Genomic DNA, 20,306 nt, shown 5'->3' on the forward strand with positions numbered 1-20,306 from the left:
TGCAACGTTGAATGTAAATGGATTTCTTGTCATGGTGAAAACGAGAAAGCACTCCATGAACAAAGCTTCTATTTTCCGCATGCAAACATATACATATCCCGCCGGTGACGTCACTACCCACTTGCGAAGATTGGCGTCTGATTGGGTAGCGGGAGGGTGTGGAGTGAAGGTCAACTACGGAAAAAAAAAAAAAAAAAAAAAAAAAAAAAAATTGGCAACCGGAACAGGATCAAATTTTACGAGGCCGTTTACATTTACGTTTGAGTCAATACGTACAAGTGTGTGTGTGTGTGTGTGTGTGTGTGTGTGTGTGTGTGTGTGTGTGTGTGTGTGTGTGTGTGTGTGTGTGTGTGTGTGTAATAATAAATAATAATAATAAACGGTTTATTGGATGAAGTACCAGGCAGCCCTAGAGCTGAAAATATACATCAATGGAAGGTGGAAGATGTGTGTGTGTGTGTGTGTGTGTGTGTGTGTGTGTGTGTGTACAGCCATCACAGATTCAAGACAGCCGAGCGCCGCACCTTACTGGAGGCGATGAAGAGACCCCCGTTGTTGATCCAGCCGGGGTTGACGCCGGTTTCGTCCTCCAGGCGCCGCAGCATCTCCCTCGTCGTGTTGATGAGCGCGATCTCCGTGTCGCTGGGCCGCAGACGCCACAACAAACCCGCGGTGTGCCAGGTGGTGCCTATGGGGGGTGAACCTTAGGGTCATATTCTTAAACATTTCGGCGCCCAAGCTCACATATTTCGCAAGGTTTTCGTGGGCGTTTTGGGCATTTCCATGGGTAGTCTTATAACCCTGGTGGTACTTTGACCCTTCTGTACCATGAACGTGGAAAAATACTCTTGAAAACCTGATTGATCTCCTTTTCGGAAGCACCTAAAAATACCGATGACCCTTCTGCACCATGAACATGAAAAAAAATACTCTTGAAAAACTGATTGATCTCCTTTTCGGAAGCACCTATAAATACCGACCCTCAAGCTTGTTATTCTTAAACGTCTCGGCGCCTTAGTTCGTCTGTTTAAATTGAAAAGTCTTTTGTTGTTGCTGGGATAATCATCAACTGTTTTGTGATCCTAGTGATAGGTTTGCACGATTTTTTTTTTTTTACAACAAAGGAAACAGCTCAAGGGCACAAAAAAGGAAACAATAATAAAAAAAAAAGCCCGCTACTCGCTGCTCTTAAAAGATTAATGTTGTACCAAGAAAGCGAAAATGACCCTTGAAAACCCGGTGAATCTTCCGAGACCTTAGAAAATAGTCGTAATGGGAGCCTGGTTAATTTATTGAGCACCTTCGTATAGTCGACTCACTCGCGGACGTAAAACCTCTTTGGATTCTTTTTGTGAGCAGCGAGTAGCGTTTTTTTTATTTATTATTGTTTACTTTTTTTGTGCCCTTGAGCTGTCTCCTTTGTTGTAAAAAAATAAATAAATAAATAAAATAAAATCCGCATCTATACCAAGGGAAGAACTTCATGCATACATACATACATAGACATACCCTATCGCCGCCATCTCCACAACCCCAGTGAAAATGCAAAATATGAACAGGTTGTGATAATTTTGGTTCATATAATATACGCACTGCAACTGAATTATTATACGCACGGATTAGTGTAATTTTGAGTGGCGACATTATGATAATCAATGTTCAGTAATATCGGTAAAAATAATTTCGAAGTAAAGATAAGATGCGCGCCTTCAGCCGTAAGAGAAGACGAAAATTATATCATTGCCGCTATCAGTCTCTCTCTCTCTCTCTCTCTCTCTCTCTCTCTCTCTCTCTCTCTCTCTCTCTCTCTCTCTCTCTCTCAAATATATATTGGAACAGTTCAGTAATAAGCAAGAAGGAAAAGAAGAATCGGTGTGACGTGGAGTGTCGCAAGCGAGTTTTCTGGTCCTGCCCTGTTCTTGGTAATTAACAGGGTGGTCATTATAAAGTATTCCTACTGCCTAGTCATGACACACACACACACACACACACACACACACACACACACTACATATACATACACAGTAAAAAAATCTTTAATCCTGAATATAAGGTATTCCAGGAATACAAGGAGTCATGGACCTTCTGGATTATCAAATTTTCCGGATTACCAGGACACCTTAAAATATTCAAAATATACGGTGCCCAGACGTTTACAATACTCGGTCTGGCAATCGCCAATATTCACTATACCTGCCAGAGACTATTAAAACTCTCTGTACGGCACATCAGGCATTACATCTCAAGTTAACTACAAGTTATTTGAAGACTTGCATTACATGTTAAACAAAAGAAGCTCTGTCGGCGGCCGTGCCGAAGTGTCCGTCCATTTGTTTTTCGACTCAAGGGGCTTAAACATTTAGAATGCACATTATCTATTAATGAATACTTCTTTCTATAAAAAATAGGTGATAAAACATGAAACGGGTAATGAAAACGATCTTAAACACAATTACGAGCAACAGCAGGTGCTGCTGCTTAGCTGATACACTAAACAAACAGATGACGTGTTGGCGGGGCTGATGACGCCGAAAATGTTCGCCATTCTCTTTTTGTCATTATTTTTGGTATTATGCCTCCTCTTCTTCCTCGTAAAAGGTGGTGTAGTAGGAGTCATTATGGTGGAAGAATACAGATAAAACCAAACGAATTCGTGAGATAACAATGTAACGGACAACCAGGTAACACGCGGTGAACTGGGTGACTCACGAGTGTTGGCGCGGGTGCGGAATTTGGCAGTTCGGTGCTCCTCTGCTTTCGTCTATTTTTCAGTATTTTTTTTTCTTCCCTGCATAATTTTTCTTGCTTTATCTAAAAAATTATAAAATTGACTCGGCTGAAAATTCTGAACCATCGGGATTTCGGAAGAACTGGACGCCGGATTATCGGATTTTACGGTAATCATTCCTGTAAAACACAAATACAGGAAAGAAAAACAAATCTGTAAGAACAACACCCATTCACAGAAACACACCTGCCGTCAGCCTGTGGGACTCCAGCAACACAGTATTGGTGGCGCCCAGCTTGGCCAGGTGGTAGAGAGTGTTGCAGCCGAGGGACCCGCCCCCGATCACCACCACGTCAGCATACTCGGGCACGCTGGCTGACCCCGACACCCTCTGTTCCTGCAAGATAATGTTTTGATGCTGATTTTAATTAACGTAGAGTGATTTTCTATTTTTTTATTTGCCTTCTTTCCTCTTATATTCCTTTTCTCCCTCTTCGTCTTATTCCTCCTCTTCGTCCTGCAAGATATAGAGTTTTGATGCTGATTTTAATTAATGTAGAGTGTTTTTTTATTTATTTGCCTTCTTTCCTCTTATACTCCTTTTCTCCCTCTTCGACTTATTCCTCCTCTTCGTCCTGCAAGATATAGAGCTTTGATGCTGATTTTAATGTGACGTGCTTTTTTTTTATCTTCCTCCTACCCCTTTCCTACCTCTTCGTCTTATTCCTCCTCCTCCTCCTCCTCCTCCTCCTCCATGTTTTACTTTCCTCCCTCTTCTCTTTTATTCAGCTTAGGTTTGTATTTAGCACGATTGTAAACACAATATACTAAGTTTATAATGTGTATGTGTGTGTGTGTGTGTGTGTGTGTGTGTGTGTGTGTGTGTGTTTTCACGAACGAGCTGACTTGCAAGGAATCGTGCATACATGGACTGTCTGTTTGCCTTCCTGTTGTTCATCGTTCTCAGGGACTTGTTTTTCGCCTTGGACTTTTAAAATGATGCTTAGTCCTCCTCCTCCTCCTCCTCCTCCTCATGATGACACAAAAAATCGCTAGTAAGGTAACTGCGACACTCGACGAAGAAGCATTACAATCAGATCTAGATCGACTTGCACGTTGGGCCAATCAATGGCAAATGAAATTTAACGTTGACAAATGTAAAGTGTTACACATCGGAAACAATAACAATCGCGTTCAGTACGTAATGAATGGCCAACAACTTTCTGCAGTAAGTAAAGAAAAGGATCTTGGAATTACTGTATCAAGCGATTTAAAGCCCGGTCAGCATTGTTCAGAGGTAGTTAAAACCGCAAACATATTGGTTGGCTTCATCGGACGAGTCTTTAATAATAAATTGGAAAAAGTAATATTAGAACTGTATAATTCGCTGGTTCGACCCGATCTAGAGTACTGTGTACAGTTTTGGACAGAAAAGACGTAGAAAAGTTAGAACGGGTTCAACGGAGAGTAACAAAAATTATTCCTAGGTTGAGAAATTTATCTTATGAACAAAGGCTTAAAGAAGTAAATTTATTCAGTCTATCAAAACGAAGAATGCGAGGTGATCTAATAAAAGTGTTTAAAATGTTTAAAGGAGTCAGTGATATTAATGCGGAACATTACTTTACAATTGATCGATCAAATAGAACAAGAAGAAATAACAATTTCAAGATAAGTAGTAAAAGATTATCGTCGCACGAAGCCAAACACTTATTCTTCAATCGAGTCGTTAATGTTTGGAATTCTCTACCCTGTGATGTCATTGATAGTACAACAGATACGGCCTTCAAGAATAGATTAGACAAGTATTTTGAATCCAACCAGCAAATAAGATATTACTCATTGTCGTAATAACGTTAAATTCTTTCGAATACTGGTGTCCTTGTTCGTTTTTATCGCCCGGTTAGTGATAGCATTAATGGTAGTTCTTTCCTCTTTCCTACATAATTTTCATGCAGTTTTTTCATGCTGCATGGTTCGTTTTCCTTTCCTGCCAGCTTTGGCTGGAGGGATTGGGGGGGTGGGGAGGAGCCTTCGCCTTTGCTGTCCTTTATCTTCCACCTTTGATTAGATAGTTAGTGTAGCTTGTCACAAACAGCCTCGTAAGGACCAGCAGGTCTGCTGTTGTTTGTTCTTCCTTTGTTCCTCCTCCTCCTCCTCTTCCTTCTCGTCTTATCATTCTTTATATTTTTACTTTCTCCTCCTTGATTCTTAAGTTATACGTATTCCTCTTCTACCTTTCCTCCTCCTCCTCTTCCTCTCCCATCCCTCTTCACCTCCTCCTCCTCATGTCTGAATCTTCCTTATCCATGTCTCGCGTGTCCACCGTCCCAGCTCTTCTCCTCCTCCTCCTCCTCCTATTACTATTATTACTACTACTTCTACCACTACTACTTTTACTACTAGTCTACTACTATATACTATTTCCAACAATTTTCTTCCTCCTCCTGTTCCTCTTCCTCTTCCTCCTCCATCTTACCTTCATAGTGGTCTTGTACGGCACGCCCTCAACCACTCCACCGGTGCACGCCCTCACGCCCCTCCGCAGGCCACTCACGGGCGCCAGCACACGCCCACACCGTCCAAGGGGAGCCGCCATCCTGCCCCGGCTTGGCTGCTTGGGGGGGAAGACTAGTTGTTAATGTTAGGTCAAGTGAGTGGTAGGTTACTAGTTTAGATTGGCTGTTATAGGTCATGTTGGTGCTAGGTTAAGTTAGTCTAGATGGGTTAGATGTGATATCCTCTCTCTCTCTCTCTCTCTCTCTCTCTCTCTCTCTCTCTCTCTCTCTCACACACACACACACACACACACACACACACACACACACACACACACACCGATCCGTAGCTCAGTCGGTTAGAGCACAGCGTTGTCAGGCTTCACGGTCTTTCAGGCGGCGGTCTGAGCCCCGCTCAGGCAGGAATCTTCCAGCTGACAAAGAGTGGTTACTGTCCGCCCTTGAGCAGGGGGTGTGTGGTGTGAGGCCTTGGCAGTACCTACCAGGATCCTGGTGCCTACAGATCGGCTAAAATTAGCATGAGCATGATGCTTCTGTCGGGAGGGTACTTGCTGGCAATTACGAGTCCAACTCGTGATCAGGTCGTGGTGAATTGCGTGCGCGCACACACACACACACACACACACACACACACGTTATTACGGATATCCTGTTGCTTTCTTATATTTAAGTTCCCATAGAACAAAAGCGAATTTCCGATATTCACACACACACACACACACACACACACACACACACACACACACACACACACACACACACACACACACTATTACGGATATCCTGTTGCTTTCTTATATTTAAGTTCCCATAGAACAAAAGCGAATTTCCGACATTCACACACACACACACACACACACACACACATACACATGAACACATATGACCCACCTCTCATCAACTAACACCTTTCGCATATGAACTGAGCACCTGAGGAGGAACATCATCTCTCTCTCTCTCTCTCTCTCTCTCTCTCTCTCTCTCTCTCTCTCTCTCTCTCTGTGTCTCTCCCTCAAATGTTCTAAATCAAACACACACACACACACACACACACACACACACACACACACATACACATGAACACATATGACCCACCTCTCATCAACTAACACCTTTCGCATATGAACTGAGCACCTGAGGAGGAACATCATCTCTCTCTCTCTCTCTCTCTCTCTCTCTCTCTCTCTCTCTCTCTCTCTCTCTCTCTCAAACACACACACACACACACACACACACACACACACACTCCGGTAGCTCAAACGGTTAGAGCGCCGCGCTGCAATGCTTCACGGCCAAACAGGCGGCGGTTCGAGCCCCGCTCAGGCCGGATTCTTTCCGTTGACTAGGAGTGGTTACTGTCCCCCCTTGAGCAAGGGGGATGGGGTGTGTGGTGTGTGAAGTCCTGGCAGTACCCAGAGATCGACGATAATGAGCATGCACTTACTCATGTCGGAAGGGTACCTGCTGGCGAAAGCGACTCCAACTCGTGATCAGGCCGTGGTGAATCTTTTATCATTTATCATTTTCTATTCCATCATCATGTACTCGTATAGTACCTGTCCTTATCATCACCGGTCAAAAGCAGATCACCTGGCGGGTCTCTGAACAGGTGATCCTCTTATCGACAAGCATTATCTATCCCCCTCGTCCCCGCCCCCCCCCCTCCTTTCATTCTCCCGCGATAAGGGAAGATGGGGAGGGGGAGGGAACGGAGGGGAAGGGGGGAAAAGTGGGGGAGGGGATTGATTTAGGTTATTGCATATCGGGCAATTGATTTTTTTCTTTAAGAGAGTCAGTGCGCGAGAACTGGCCGGCTTAGAGACAAACAGCTCGATTATCTCTCTCTCTCTCTCTCTCTCTCTCTCTCTCTCTCTCTCTCTCTCTCTCTCTCTCTCTCTCCATTAAGTAACTTGACATTTCCATTCCAGTCTGTTTCTCTATCCAATTTTCTTTCCGTATTTCGTGAGCCATTTCTTAATATTTTTGCCTGTTAGTATATCCCTTATTTTCATTCCTTTATTCTTGTTTCTTAATATCTATCTATCTATCTGTCGATCGATCCACCTATCTATTTCTGTACATTTAGCCCTTACTCTCCCTCTCAGCGGTGTATGGGGAAGTCATGAATTGTTTAAGTGTGGGGGAGGGCGAGAAGGTCATGTGTGTGTGTGTGTGTGTGTGTGTGTGTGTGTGTGTGTGTGTGTGTGTGTGTGTGATGTTTTCTTCCTCGTTCATATCCAGCACTACCGTATCTACGTAAGGTCAACAAACTAGTAACTTCCCATCGATCGTACAAACATGGCCAAGGAATGTGGCTGCCCCCCCCCCTCCCAAACCTCAGGCCTCGGAATATACTTTACACACGCGACACACAAGAATGTATCATAAGGGTCCGGAGCCCTTCATATTCCAGTATACACTCTCTCTCTCTCTCTCTCTCTCTCTCTCTCTCTCTCTCTCTCTCTCTCTAGTGCAACACGATTGACGCATTTACAAACAAGCTCGACCAATACTTCTTTCACCTTAATATTGAGAAATGTAGAAATGCAAAGTCTTGGTGGTACTCGATTTTAATACTCGTATAATTTCGCTTAGGTTTAAGGACCATAGGGTCTGTGTGGTCTGCCTATCTACGTATATTTATGCAAATCTCTCTCTCTCTCTCTCTCTCTCTCTCTCTCTCTCTCTCTCTCTCTCTCTCTCTCTCTCTCTCTCTCTCTCTCTCTCTCTCTCTCTCGAGCATCTTGCGGCTTACCAGACAGGTTCTGCATGGGCCAATATGTACCAATGAGCAGGGATGGGCAAGTACCGTTAATTTGAGTACCGATAGTACCGGTACCGAAAACTCAATTACCGTTAGTACCGGTACCGGTACCGGTACCCGAAGGAGTTTTTTTTTTCTTAATGACTTCTGATGAAATTCCCAAATAAATTTCCTGTAAAGAAAACTCTCTCTCTCTCTCTCTCTCTCCTTCAACTTAATGTCAACTAGAGTAGAAATGCAACGTTTAGGAGCCTTCTGATTAATGTAAAATCACTTAGGTTTAAGGACAGACCACCTAGTCTGGACCATGGGGTCTGTGTGGTCTGATTTTCTATGTAAATCTATGTAAATCTCTCTCTCTCTCTCTCTCTCTCTCTCTCTCTCTCTCTCTCTCTCTCTCTCTCTCTGAATGAAGTGAATATTTATTTTTTCGATAAAAAAATAGCATGTATAGTTATTATGGATGTACCCGATCATAGTCTAATAACAATAACAATATTTATTAGCAACCTAAAAAAGAAAAAGAATCGGATTTAAAGAATTATCCAGTAACTCCAATAAATAAATAAAATAATAAAATAATGGACACGGGAGCTGTGATGGAAACGGAAAGCAAGACAAAATGGTGGGAACTTGGGGAGACGGTCAGCGGGGCAGTGACTCAGCGTCTACACACGGGCCCATACCACATGGAGGCGGGCGAGCGCCGAGCGTCACTAAGGTCCAAACGGTACCGGTACTAGCGGCAATGCGCAGTGCCGAGTGATCATGACGCTTCCCGGCACCCAAGTGATCATGAGGCTTCGCGGTACCAGGTACCGATACAAGGTACCGATACCAGGTACCGGTACCTGGTACCGCGAAGAATCGATTCCTCGCGGTACCCGGTACCGGAACCTGGTACCGCGAAGCCTCATGATCACTTGGGTTCCGGGAAGCTTAATGATCACTCGGCACTGCGCATTGCCGCTAGTACCGGTACCGTTTGGATTTAGTGACGCTCGGCGCTCGCCCGCCTCCATGTGGTATGGGGCCTGTGTGTAGACGCTGAGTCACTGCCCCGCTGACCGTCTCCCCAAGTTCCCACCATTTTGTCCTGCTCTACGTTTCCATCACAGCTCCCGTGTCCATTATTTTATTATTTTATTTATTTATTGGAGTTACTGGATAATTCTTCATGTCCGATTCTTTTTCTTTTTTAGGTTGCTAATAAATATTTTTATTGTTATTAGACTATGATCGAGTAGTCGAGTACCCATATCACCGAGATATCCACTCACTGAGTGGTGATCTCTCTCTCTCTCTCTCTCTCTCTCTCTCTCTCTCTCTCTCTCTCTGAATGAAGTGAATATTTATTTTTTCGATAAAAAAATAGCATGTATAGTTATTATGGATGTACTTGATCATAGTCTAATAACAATAACAATATTTATTAGCAACCTAAAAAAAAAATCGGACATGAAGAATTATCAATAAATCCAATAAATAAATCCGAGCAACTGGTACCGGTACCGAGCAATCTGGTACCGGTACCATACCGTTTAGATGGTACCGTTAGTACCGGTACTGGTACCGGTACCTGCCCACCCCTACCAATGGGGGGGGAAGCGACACAGCTGAGTATGGGAGGGGGCGGGCACTACGCATGTGGAGCTCAAATTTATTATGATCCCACACAGAAGGTCGCAAGGGCATAATCCTAAGAACATAAGAACATAAGAACGCAGGAGTCTACAAGAGGCCGGTAGGCCTGTACGAGGCAGCTCCTTTGACCCTAAGCTCCCATTATCTAACCCCACCTAATATCGCTGTCCATGAATTTATCTAGTCTATTTTTGAATGTGACAATTGTATTGGCACTCACCACATGACTGCTAAGCCTATTCCACTCATCCACCACCCTGTTAGTAAACCAATTTTTTTCCTATGTCCCTATTGAATCTGAATTTATCCAGTTTAAACCCATTACTTCGTGTCCTACCCGGTTCTCTTACCAACAAAACCTTATGAATGTCTCCCTTATAAACCATTTATAAACCTCGATCATGTCTCCACGCACCCTTCGCCTTTCTAGAGAATGCAAGTTTAACTGTTTGAGTCTTTCCTCGTATGGCAAGTTTCTCAACCCCTGAATCATCTTAGTCATCCTACTCTGCACCGATTCTAACATTTTGAAATCCATTCTATAGTAAGGTGACCAGAACTGAACCGCATAGTCAAGATGAGGTCTAACCAATGCTAAATATAGTTTGAGGAAGACTTCGGGGCTTCTGTTGCTTACGCTCCTTGAAATAAATCCCAGTACCCTATTAGCTCGATTTCTAGCTTGAATGCATTGTACCCTAGGACGGAGATCAGAGCTCACTAAGACCCCTAAATCCCTCTCGCACCCAGACCTGCTTATGAGTGTCATTTAAGCAATAGTTATGTGAGGGGTTGTTCCTACCTACACTCAGAATACTGCACTTCCCTACATTGAACTCCATCTGCAATTTATCCGCCCAGTCATACAATCTGTTGAGTTCACCTTGGAGAATACTAGCGTCCCGATCCGACTCAATTACTCTACCGATCTTGGTATCATCTGCAAATTTACTAACATCACTACTAATTCCTGTATCTAAGTCAATGATATAAATAATAAACAAAAGTGGACCTAATACCGAACCTTGTGGGACCCCACTCGTAACACATCCCCAGTCAGATCTTTTACCATTGATTTGCACTCTTTGCTTCCTATTGCTAAGCCACGTTGACCCAGTTCAAAACTTTACCCTCTACTCCGTGAGCCTGTAATTTAAGCAACAGTCGTTGGTGAGGAACTTTGTCAAACGCTTTACTAAAATCAAGATAGATTACATCATAATTTTCATCTCTGTCAACCGCCTCAAATACCTTATTGTAGAAGGACAAGAGATTGGTGAGGCATGACCTACCTTTTGTGAACCCATGCTGCGAGTCGTGAATTAAGCTATGTTTCTCTAAATGCTCCCGAATGTTCCTGACTATTTTGGACTCCAGCATCTTGCCTATAACCGATGTTAAGCTAATTGGGCGATAGTTTGAAGCAACTAACCTGTCCCCCTTTTTAAAAATCGGCGTCACATTAGCTACTTTCCATAGGCTCGGCACATAGCCAGTATTTACCGACATCTTAAAGATGTCGGTTAGTGGGTCACTGAGTACATCACCTAATTCCTTTAATACCCTCGGAAATATCCCGTCAGGACCTGGCGACTTGTTCTTCTTAAGCTTATCTATCTCATCCTGAACTACTTGCCTGGTAATGATTATATCCCTCAATTTGTCGCCATCCCCGCCCTCGTACACCTGAACTCTTTCCGGTATAGTCGCTCGATCCTCCTGTGTGAATACTGAAAGGAAGTAGTCGTTCAACAATGTGCTCATATTTTCGTAATTTTCTTCTAGCTCCCCTGTGTTTGTTTTCAGCGGTCCAATTTTCTCCCTTGTTTTTGTTCTTTACATCTGAAAGAAGCCCTTAGGATTACTTTTCGCCTCATTTGCTACTTTGATCTCATAGTTCCTTTTTGCTATCCTGGTGTTTTTCTTAACTAATCTAGATAGTTCGACGTACCGGCCCCTGAGATGTGTTTCACCATTCTTTATTTTCTGATAAATTCCCTTCTTTAACCCAATCTCGTGTTTTAGTCCACGAGTCATCCACTTAGGATCATTGTCTTCTTTTCTAAGTGTTCGCTTTGGTATATGCTGTCCTTGCCCCTCTACTATTACTCTAACTAAGTTATTGTAAGACATTTCTACCTGGTTCTCCTGGCTCTCCAATCCGCAGTTCTGGCCCTCATGAATCCCTAAATTATCCCAGTTTACCCCTTCAAGATGTCTTCGAAGCCCCTCGTAATTTGCTCTTCTGAAATCTGGCACTAACACTGGGTTTGGTTCGCGGGTTACCACCCAGTCTAAGCTAAAACGAACCGTTCTGTGGTCACTATTTCCTAACTCTCCGCCCACCTCCAACTCACGTAGCAAGTTCCCATTATTGGTTAGGACTAAGTCTAATATGTTATCTCCTCTGGTAGGCTCAGTAACTACCTGCTTAAGGAAATTATCTTGTATAACTTCAAGAAAGTCCTCGGCTTCCAGGTCACCCACTAGGTCTTCCCAGTCTATATTCCTATAATTAAAGTCCCCCATTACGCAGACATTTCTACTCATACTCGCCCTGCCAGTCTCCTGTAGTAATATACTCGTGTCCTGCCTGTTAAGGTTGGGTGGCCTGTACATAACTCCTAGTTAGCTTTTCTTTCCCTTTGTAAACGTCCACCCAAACTGATTCTGAATCCATGTTAGTTTTGACTGAATTGTTAACTAAACATTTAAGTGAGTCTTTAACATATAGCGCAACTCCACCTCCTTTTCTGCCCCTTCTGTCTTTGTGAAACATCTGATAACCCGTTATTTCAAATTCTGATCTAAAATTTATATTAGCAGTGTCTATCCATGTCTCAGTGATCGCTATTATGTCAAAATTTTCTGAACAAGCTTCACCCCTTAGTAAGTCTATCTTGTTTCTGAGGCTCCTGCTGTTAGTATAGAAGATTCTTAGCCCGTCCTCTGTTACTCCCCTAGAATTACTTCTAAGCTGCCTGGTTATATTATGAGCTAGATGTCCCCTCCCATTACTCCTCCCATTGCTCCCATTACTCCTCCCCCCCTCGCCTATACTAAAAAATCCCTCAGGGTACCAAGTGCTCGCTCAAGGGAGTCTGAGAGAGCCTCAACACCCTTGAACGTCAAGTGTATCCCGTCACGGGCGTAGAGGGCGTCGTTGCCAAAGAAGAGGTCCCAATTGTCGACGAACAGCCACCCATTGCGCCCACAGTGCTCAGCAAGTCTACTGTTCACTGCTATCGCCCTGGACAGCCATCCATCGCCAACGCCCCTCCTTGGCAGGACGCCACACACTACTGGCGACCCACCAGCGTCACGTATCCTGCCTAACAATTCTCTAAAACGCCTGAGAAGGTCCTCGCTTGGAACACGAGAAACGTCGTTTCCGCCACAGCTGAGAAAGACAATGGGGTTCGATCCCTCGCTTGCCATACACGCCTCAATCCTGTCTGATATATGGCCCACCCCTGCCCCTGGGAAACACACCCTCGTCCTGTTCTTATCCTTGGAGCAAAAATACCTGTCACCATAACGAACCTGACTATCACCAACAACAAGAACCCGACGGTCGGAAGAGGGGTCAGGAGGGGTGGGTGAAGGGGGGAGGGGAGAGCGGGAAGGGACCTGCTGTGAAGAACGTGGAGAAATTGTGGAAGAGGTGGAAGGTGGAAAGGAGGAGGAGGAGGAGGAGGAGGTGGAGGTGGAGGTGGAGGTGGAGGAGGAGGAGGAGGAAGAAGGAGTAGGAGAAAGGGAGGGTGAGGTGGTGGAGGGAGGAACGGACGAGGAGAGGGAGGAGGAAGAGGGGGAAAGGGAAGGTAAGGGACAGGTGTTGGAGGGAGGGACGAGCGAGGAGGCGGAGGACAAGGAGAAAGAGGGAGAGGAGGAGGAGGAGAGTGGGCGGGAAGAGGGGAGGGGACGGAAGGAAGGCGAGGCATTGGAGGCGGAGGAGGGGGAGGGGGAGGAGGAGGAGGAGGAGGAGGAGGAAGGAGGAGGAGGTGAAAGGAAGAGTGAGGTGGGGGAGGGAGGAACGGACGAGGAGAGGGAGGAGGAAGAGGGGGAAAGGGAAGGTGAAGGACAGGTGTGGGAGGGAGGGACGAGCGAAGAGGCGGAGAACATGGAGGAGAAAGAGGGAGAGGAGGAGGAGGAGGGTGGGCGGGAGAGGGAGAGAGGGACGGAAGAGGAAGGCGAGGAGGAGGAGGAGGAAGAGGAGGAAGAAGAGGAGAAGGAGGGGTGGGTAGCGGGGAGAGCGGAGATGGTCGAGGAGGAGGAGGAGGAGGATGGGAGGGGCTGCTGTGTGAGAGAAGACAATACTGGAGGGGAGGAGGACGAGGAAGAAGAGGAAGAGGAAGAGGAAGGGGAAGAGGAGGAGGCGGGGCTTGTTGCTGCTGCACTAAGATCATACCATAGGTGGGTATTAGGGCATGGCTAGTGGGCGTCACCTGGGGGGCTTCGGATTCTCATGGAGGCGCCCGCGTGTCCCTTTGTAGTCTCGCGAGTCCACTAACCGCCTGGCAACTATGTAACTGTGCACGGATCACCTGCATGGTCACAACTCTCTCCCGGCAACACCCGCCTTCCTAGCCTGTTCCCAACTGTCTTGGTTAATCTTCTCTGTGGCCTAGTAAATAGTCGCAATGGGAGCCTGATTTAAGAATATTGAATTTTGTCCCAGTACTTTAACTCTCCACACGAATTGGGAGTATACTTTCAATACTTTACGTCCATACAATAACTCGAGTCACAACCCATTTCATTTATCCATCACTATCGTATCCCTTCACCGAGTATATTTCATCTCGACTGAATATTACAACGTCCCCCAAACCGCTTCCCACTAAACAGTATATCTGCTTCCACCGACTGCTCGCTTCTTGGAAACTGCATTTTTGTTATTAAGATTGTCACGTTGTACTTATGTGTGTGTGTGTGTGTGTGTGTGTGTGTGTGTGTGTGTTCATCTTGCTTTCGTCCCCTGCCCGTGCTCCGTCCTCTAAGGTCTAAACCGTTACTTTTGCCTCCTTGATTGGTCACTAATTCTTTCGTTTCTCTGCCTCGTCGATGTGTTATCCTGATTATTGCAATGTCATCTTAGGACAAAGCCACTCAATGATTCTAGACACAAGTCCTTAACCTTGAATAGGAGCTGGTCCTTCCCTCCACGCCCCCTTGCGTTTATGAAGTTATTGACTGAACAAAAAACCAAATGTGTTCAATAATAAACAAAAGGACCAGAGAACAGGGCTCACCAACGAGAAGTTTACAGGACGAATTAGCCCCCCGCCCTCCATGGGTTTTGGGGGCTGGGAAAAGGTCAATTAATAAAGAAAATGGTAAGCCAGAGTAGACTATAGGACTCTAGTAATGGTGATACTTCTGCATTCTATCATAACCTCAGTATTGACCCACGCCCTTGCTAAGAGAAAAACAAACACAAATATGGAAATCCCTACCCTTCCCCCGAGGTTCTCAGGCAATAAGCTTTCTCATCCTGTTCCCCCTAAAGTTCGCCTGCCGTTACCTAATCGTTACCTCATCCCACCCCCCCTCCCCACACACACACACACACACACCACCACCACCACCACCGCATTTACACTGACAGGCAGCGAGTGTGGACGCTGTGTTGTGCTACTTTGAGCAGAGTTGGCATCTGTAGGCAGTCAGATTCCCGTGTGTGTGTGTGTTACCAGATATCGAGACAGAACAACACGAGACTGATTCAGTGTACTAAACTAGGTAAACATACAGATAAAAACACACGAGCGGAGACCATCAGATAAGAACATACAGCACCAAAAGAATAACAATAAAAATGATGATAAACATTGGATTCGAAACACAACTATCTCCCAGACTGTTTTAACCTGAACAAACGCAATTCAACTTACTTGCACGAACAACCGTTATGTGTGTTATGAAAGGCACGCAGTATCCCCACACACTTAAACAACAACAAAGATGCGTAGAGTAAGGGAAGGCGAGTGACCAGTGCATTTAAAAGCGCACACTGTCCATACACACCCTTGACTATAATACCTTAACTTTACTGCAGGGATGGAGGGAGAGGGAAGCAGGTGAGCGATCAGCAGAAGTCTATAGCACATGCAACCTCTTCTCTTCCTCTTGAAAGACTGCCGAATTCTTAGTAGGAGCAGCGTCAGGCGAGTTCGGTGTGGCGGGGGTGGTCGGGCGGTGTGGCGGTGTGGCGCAGTCGCCAATCTTGCTGCTCCCCACGACCCACAGGTGTGCTTATGCAACCCGCCCTCCATTTTTTTATTTACTTGAGTGTCTTTCTGAGCTTATGGTATTGCCGGCTCACCTGTTCGGTAAATTTGCCATGCGTGTCAAAGCACCGCGTGAAAATAAAGGAAGTGTTGACAACCTAAATTGTTTCTTCTTACGAGAGTTGAGGTGAAGAGACGTGACACAATACGCCCCCACCTCTCTGTTTGCTGGTTGGCTGGGTGGCTATCTCGAACACACACACACACACACACATGGTCACACACACACACATACACACACATCGTCATCAAAAGAATCCCCAGCCAGGTATTTACAGACTAAGGGATTCCCACGAAAGCTCTTCTAGTCCATTTCTGAACTTAACTTCGCATCTCTCTTAGTAATATTCTTATGCATTAACCTAGAAAGTGATGACCACACACTCACATACACACACACACACACAAAAAAAAAAAAAGGTATAATTAACATGAAAAAGATTGTTATACAGAATAGAGGCTACACCGAAAAAAAAGAAAAAAAAAATACACATACAAAACGCGTAGTTATTCCTTTGCATCTTTCATAAAAATCATAAATAAAAGTCAGCTTCTGCAGATTTTAAGTCATCTATTGCCAGCTTCAAGAAAAAAAAAGAGGCTATTAACAATTTTTGGGGTGTAAGGTTTGTGATTGATTCGGTAGAATTTCAGAGACCATAGACATGCAGCAAGCCCGTACATCTGGCTACTGGGATACAGATGATACACTTCTACAAGGCTAAGTATTTTTTATGGCAACCTGTAGTGATCTCAACATTATATTTATAGTCTGAGAAACGTTGGTATAGACGTCGGAAATCTCAGAAGCCTGACTATGGCACGTCATGTGAGTCAGAGGGGCAAAGTAATCTTTTTGAAAATCGAATAATGATGTTGATAATAATAATAATGATAACAATAATAATAATAATAATAGTTACTATTCAGACTAACGGCTAGGAGTCTGACCCAATCCAAGACGCTTACATAGATTTATTTTGACTTCTTTCCTGATTTTGTTTTGCTCGCTTATCACTTCACGGACGAACATCGCAATGTAATGACGCGATCCGTAACTTGCCCAACAGAACTTATATGTTGCAAAACAAGAGAGAGAGAGAGAGAGAGAGAGAGAGAGAGAGAGAGAGAGAGCTGTGGTGAGTAAACGAACTCTCGGAGGTTGACATATGCACGAGTGTACTGAAGAAAAATCCATAAATGTTGACGCCGGTGTTTTAGGCAAGGTTACATTAACGACGACGACGACCGACGAGACGAGGACAACAAGTGTGACGACACAGTACGGCAGGTTTATGGGCAGTGATATGAACCACTTGAACGCCAGATACCGACAGCAAAGCAGGCGACCTTAGTAACCTCTGACGAAAACCGCCTGAAACTGGTTAATTCTAGCCCAGCCCCAACATCAGGAAGGAGGAGGAGGAGGAGGAGGAGGAGTGTGGCAGTCAAGGTACACACGCAAGGGGGAGGTAGTGATTAAGTATAGGGAAGCGAGTATCGTCCAGGCAAGCTTGGCGTCGATTGGACAGTCGCATATCTTCCTCCATGTGATTTGAATGCTGTCTGTCTCCACTCTTGGACCTCCTACGGATTTTTTTCCCTCCTCCTCCTCCCACATCTACTATTATAGTGTTGGACTATAAAAGTACTCATAATTGACGCAGAACCAATCATGAAAATCTATGTTCTTTTCCCAAAGGACTACGTTTTAGATTTTAGTAATCAATTCCGTGCGGTTCGAATTCCGGTCTGGGCGGTCGGCGGGCAGCTCACCCAACTGTCCATCTTCCTCTTGTGGCTGGTTGATAAATGGGTAGGCCTACCTGGGGAAACCTGAGCAAGGTAAACTCTAGTAATCCGGATGTCAGACTGACTGTGTCCCGAAGTAGTCTTTTATTTATTTATATTTTTTTTTACGTCTTGGCTTATAGCGCCGATTGGCTTTGTTGGTTGGGCCTGGTGGTTGGCCCAAGCCCGTCATGGCGCAGGTAAGTATTTATATTGGTGCCATCTATTCTTGGGTCATGCTATCGCCCGGAACTCATTCTTGACTCACTTGAAGAGTTCTTCTAGAGTTCGGGTTGATAGGTAGTCTTCAGGACAGCATATGGGTAGTCTTTAAGGCCTCTTTCACACTCGGAGGTGACTGAAAAATCGCAGGTGGTAGCGGCGGATTCGAACCCGCATCATCCAGGACGCGGTGAACGCGGGACCGGTACGCTAACCACTCAGCCACCGCCCATCGTAGGCTCAAGGACCAATGGGACAGCACCGCGGCCACGCCCAGCTATAGCGCATGCCACAAACTTTACTTTTTTACCTATATGTCTATAGGGGTCCCATGGTCTGCCCCATCCTAGGGCGGCACTTCATTTATCCATGAGGCCGCCGAAGTTTGATGCCTATGGACGCATTTTAGCAATGGGATCCTGCCCCGCCCTAACCTAACATAACCTGACTGGGACCTGGGAACATCTACCATTGTTCCATAGAGGTATCTTCTGCTAGCCATCCCATCCACCTTTGCTGCTGGCCAAAGTTTTCACCAAAACCCTGACACTGGTCGCCTATCGCAATGGGGTATAATCAGAGTTGCCACCCAGCGGGTGTCGCCAACGAATAGGTTATTGTGCCCCAAAAAGCTTGAAATGTTCTTTCAAATATCGTAAATTACCTGTTTCTCTGAGACTTGTAATTATTAGACTTCAGTACAATAAGTGACACTGTTGTTAATAAAAAAAATGTAGCTGATAATTCTCGTTTATTTTATTTTATTTGTAAACGAGAAAATAAATGCCGTGCAGAAGCTTATATTCTCATCAAAAATCGTTCTTACATGAAAACCCTGCAACAGCAAGCAGAAATGGACTTTTAAAAAAAAATCTATTCATGTTACAATATTTACTGAGTACCTGGCGTGAGTGTATCAGTGTCGCCTTCGGCGAAATTTATCAAAAACATTAGGGCGTCAAGCATCTCGACAACCCCCACCCCCCACCACTAAAAAGGCCAGTCAAGATCGATCTTGGGCCAGGTGTTTGTGTTTCAGTGAGGTCAGCGCTTTCCGCTTTCAGCATATTATATTCCGCCCTCAACTGACTGCTGGTTGTTGTGTGAGATGAACCAAGACCTTGGGTGGATGCCTGTTGCTACTAGGAGTGTGGGCAGGTCAAAGATAATGGAGTTTAACGCCAGAAGTTGAGGAAAGAAAGAAACACTATTGGACGGAAGCCAATTTGAGGTCGCACACGGATATCAAACGATGGAGGCTGCGCTTTCTGTCGAGATGTTGACGCCCTAATATTTTTGATAAATTTCGCCGAAGGCGACACTGATACACCCTAAGCAGATAATCAGCTAATATTGTAACTCAATGTAAATAGAATTTAAAAGAAAAAAAAATTGCTTGATTTCGCAGGGCTTTCATGTAAGAACGATTTTTGGTGATGCTTACGCACTGCATTTATTTTCTCTTGTTTACAAATAAATAAAACAACGAGAATGACCAGCTACATTTTAATTAACAACAATGTCACTTATTGTACTGAAATTTAATTGTTACAAGTCTCAGAGAGGCACCGGTAATTTACGATAATTGAAAGAACATTTCAAGCTTTTTGGGGCACAATAACCTAATCGATGGACACACCTGACAACTCTGAATATACGTCATTCCGTCTTGTTCAAGGATATCTCTATCAATCTATCTTTCTGCCTACACACACACACACACACACACACACACACAGACAGATCGACTATAATGAGCCCTGCTCTAATCGGGAGGATACTTGTTGGGGATGACGAGTCCATCTCGTGATCAGGTAGTGGTGAATCACACACACACACACACACACACACTTTGCCTGCAGCCCTGCCTCAAACTATACCTAACTATTTTATCCTAAACTAAAGGAAATCTATAAGTATTTCTAACCATTTTTACTATTACCTTACCACCGCCACAACAGAAACATTCAATATATGTAATGACTCACATATGATATCAGGCTTAAAAGCGCAGAAACAGATTGAATGTTTTGGTGAAACAATAACTGATATATATGAGTGCTTCCAATGACACAAAGACTTGATAAAGAGGGTTAGGATTTTGGTGAACCAATTAACATCATTTCTGGTTGTAAAAAAAGTATTTGATTATTTATTAGAAAAAAAACAAAAACATTTAGGAGTGTGAGAATTTGACTCATGCAGGAGGGTAAGCAATGTACCTCCAAATAATATATATATATATATATATATATATATATATATATATATATATATATATATATATATATATATATATATATATATATATATATATATATATTGTGACATCTTCAATGTCTTTGGGA

The 20,306-nt window shown here is 44.3% G+C and overlaps 1 protein-coding gene across 2 annotated transcripts in view; it reads right to left on the reverse strand.

Annotated features, from left to right (window-relative positions):
- Positions 1-16,090, reverse strand: part of LOC126986885 (sarcosine dehydrogenase, mitochondrial-like) — a 26,309-nt gene extending 10,219 nt beyond the window's left edge. The window contains exons 1-4 of one of the 2 annotated variants that reach the window (XM_050843360.1): positions 15,698-16,090; positions 5,208-5,342; positions 2,975-3,125; positions 525-688 (exon numbers count right to left, since the gene is read on the reverse strand). In XM_050843360.1, the coding sequence (XP_050699317.1) occupies positions 525-688; positions 2,975-3,125; positions 5,208-5,327 (435 nt within the window). In that variant the 5' untranslated portion in view covers positions 5,328-5,342; positions 15,698-16,090. Of the gene's footprint in view, positions 1-524; positions 689-2,974; positions 3,126-5,207; positions 5,346-15,697 lie in introns of both variants that reach the window. The other variant, XM_050843359.1, reaches the window with a different exon arrangement.
- Between the last annotated feature and the right edge of the window lie 4,216 nt (positions 16,091-20,306).

Source organism: Eriocheir sinensis, chromosome 63 (assembly GCF_024679095.1).
Source record: "Eriocheir sinensis breed Jianghai 21 chromosome 63, ASM2467909v1, whole genome shotgun sequence".
Classification (NCBI taxonomy): Eukaryota; Metazoa; Arthropoda; class Malacostraca; order Decapoda; family Varunidae; genus Eriocheir; species Eriocheir sinensis.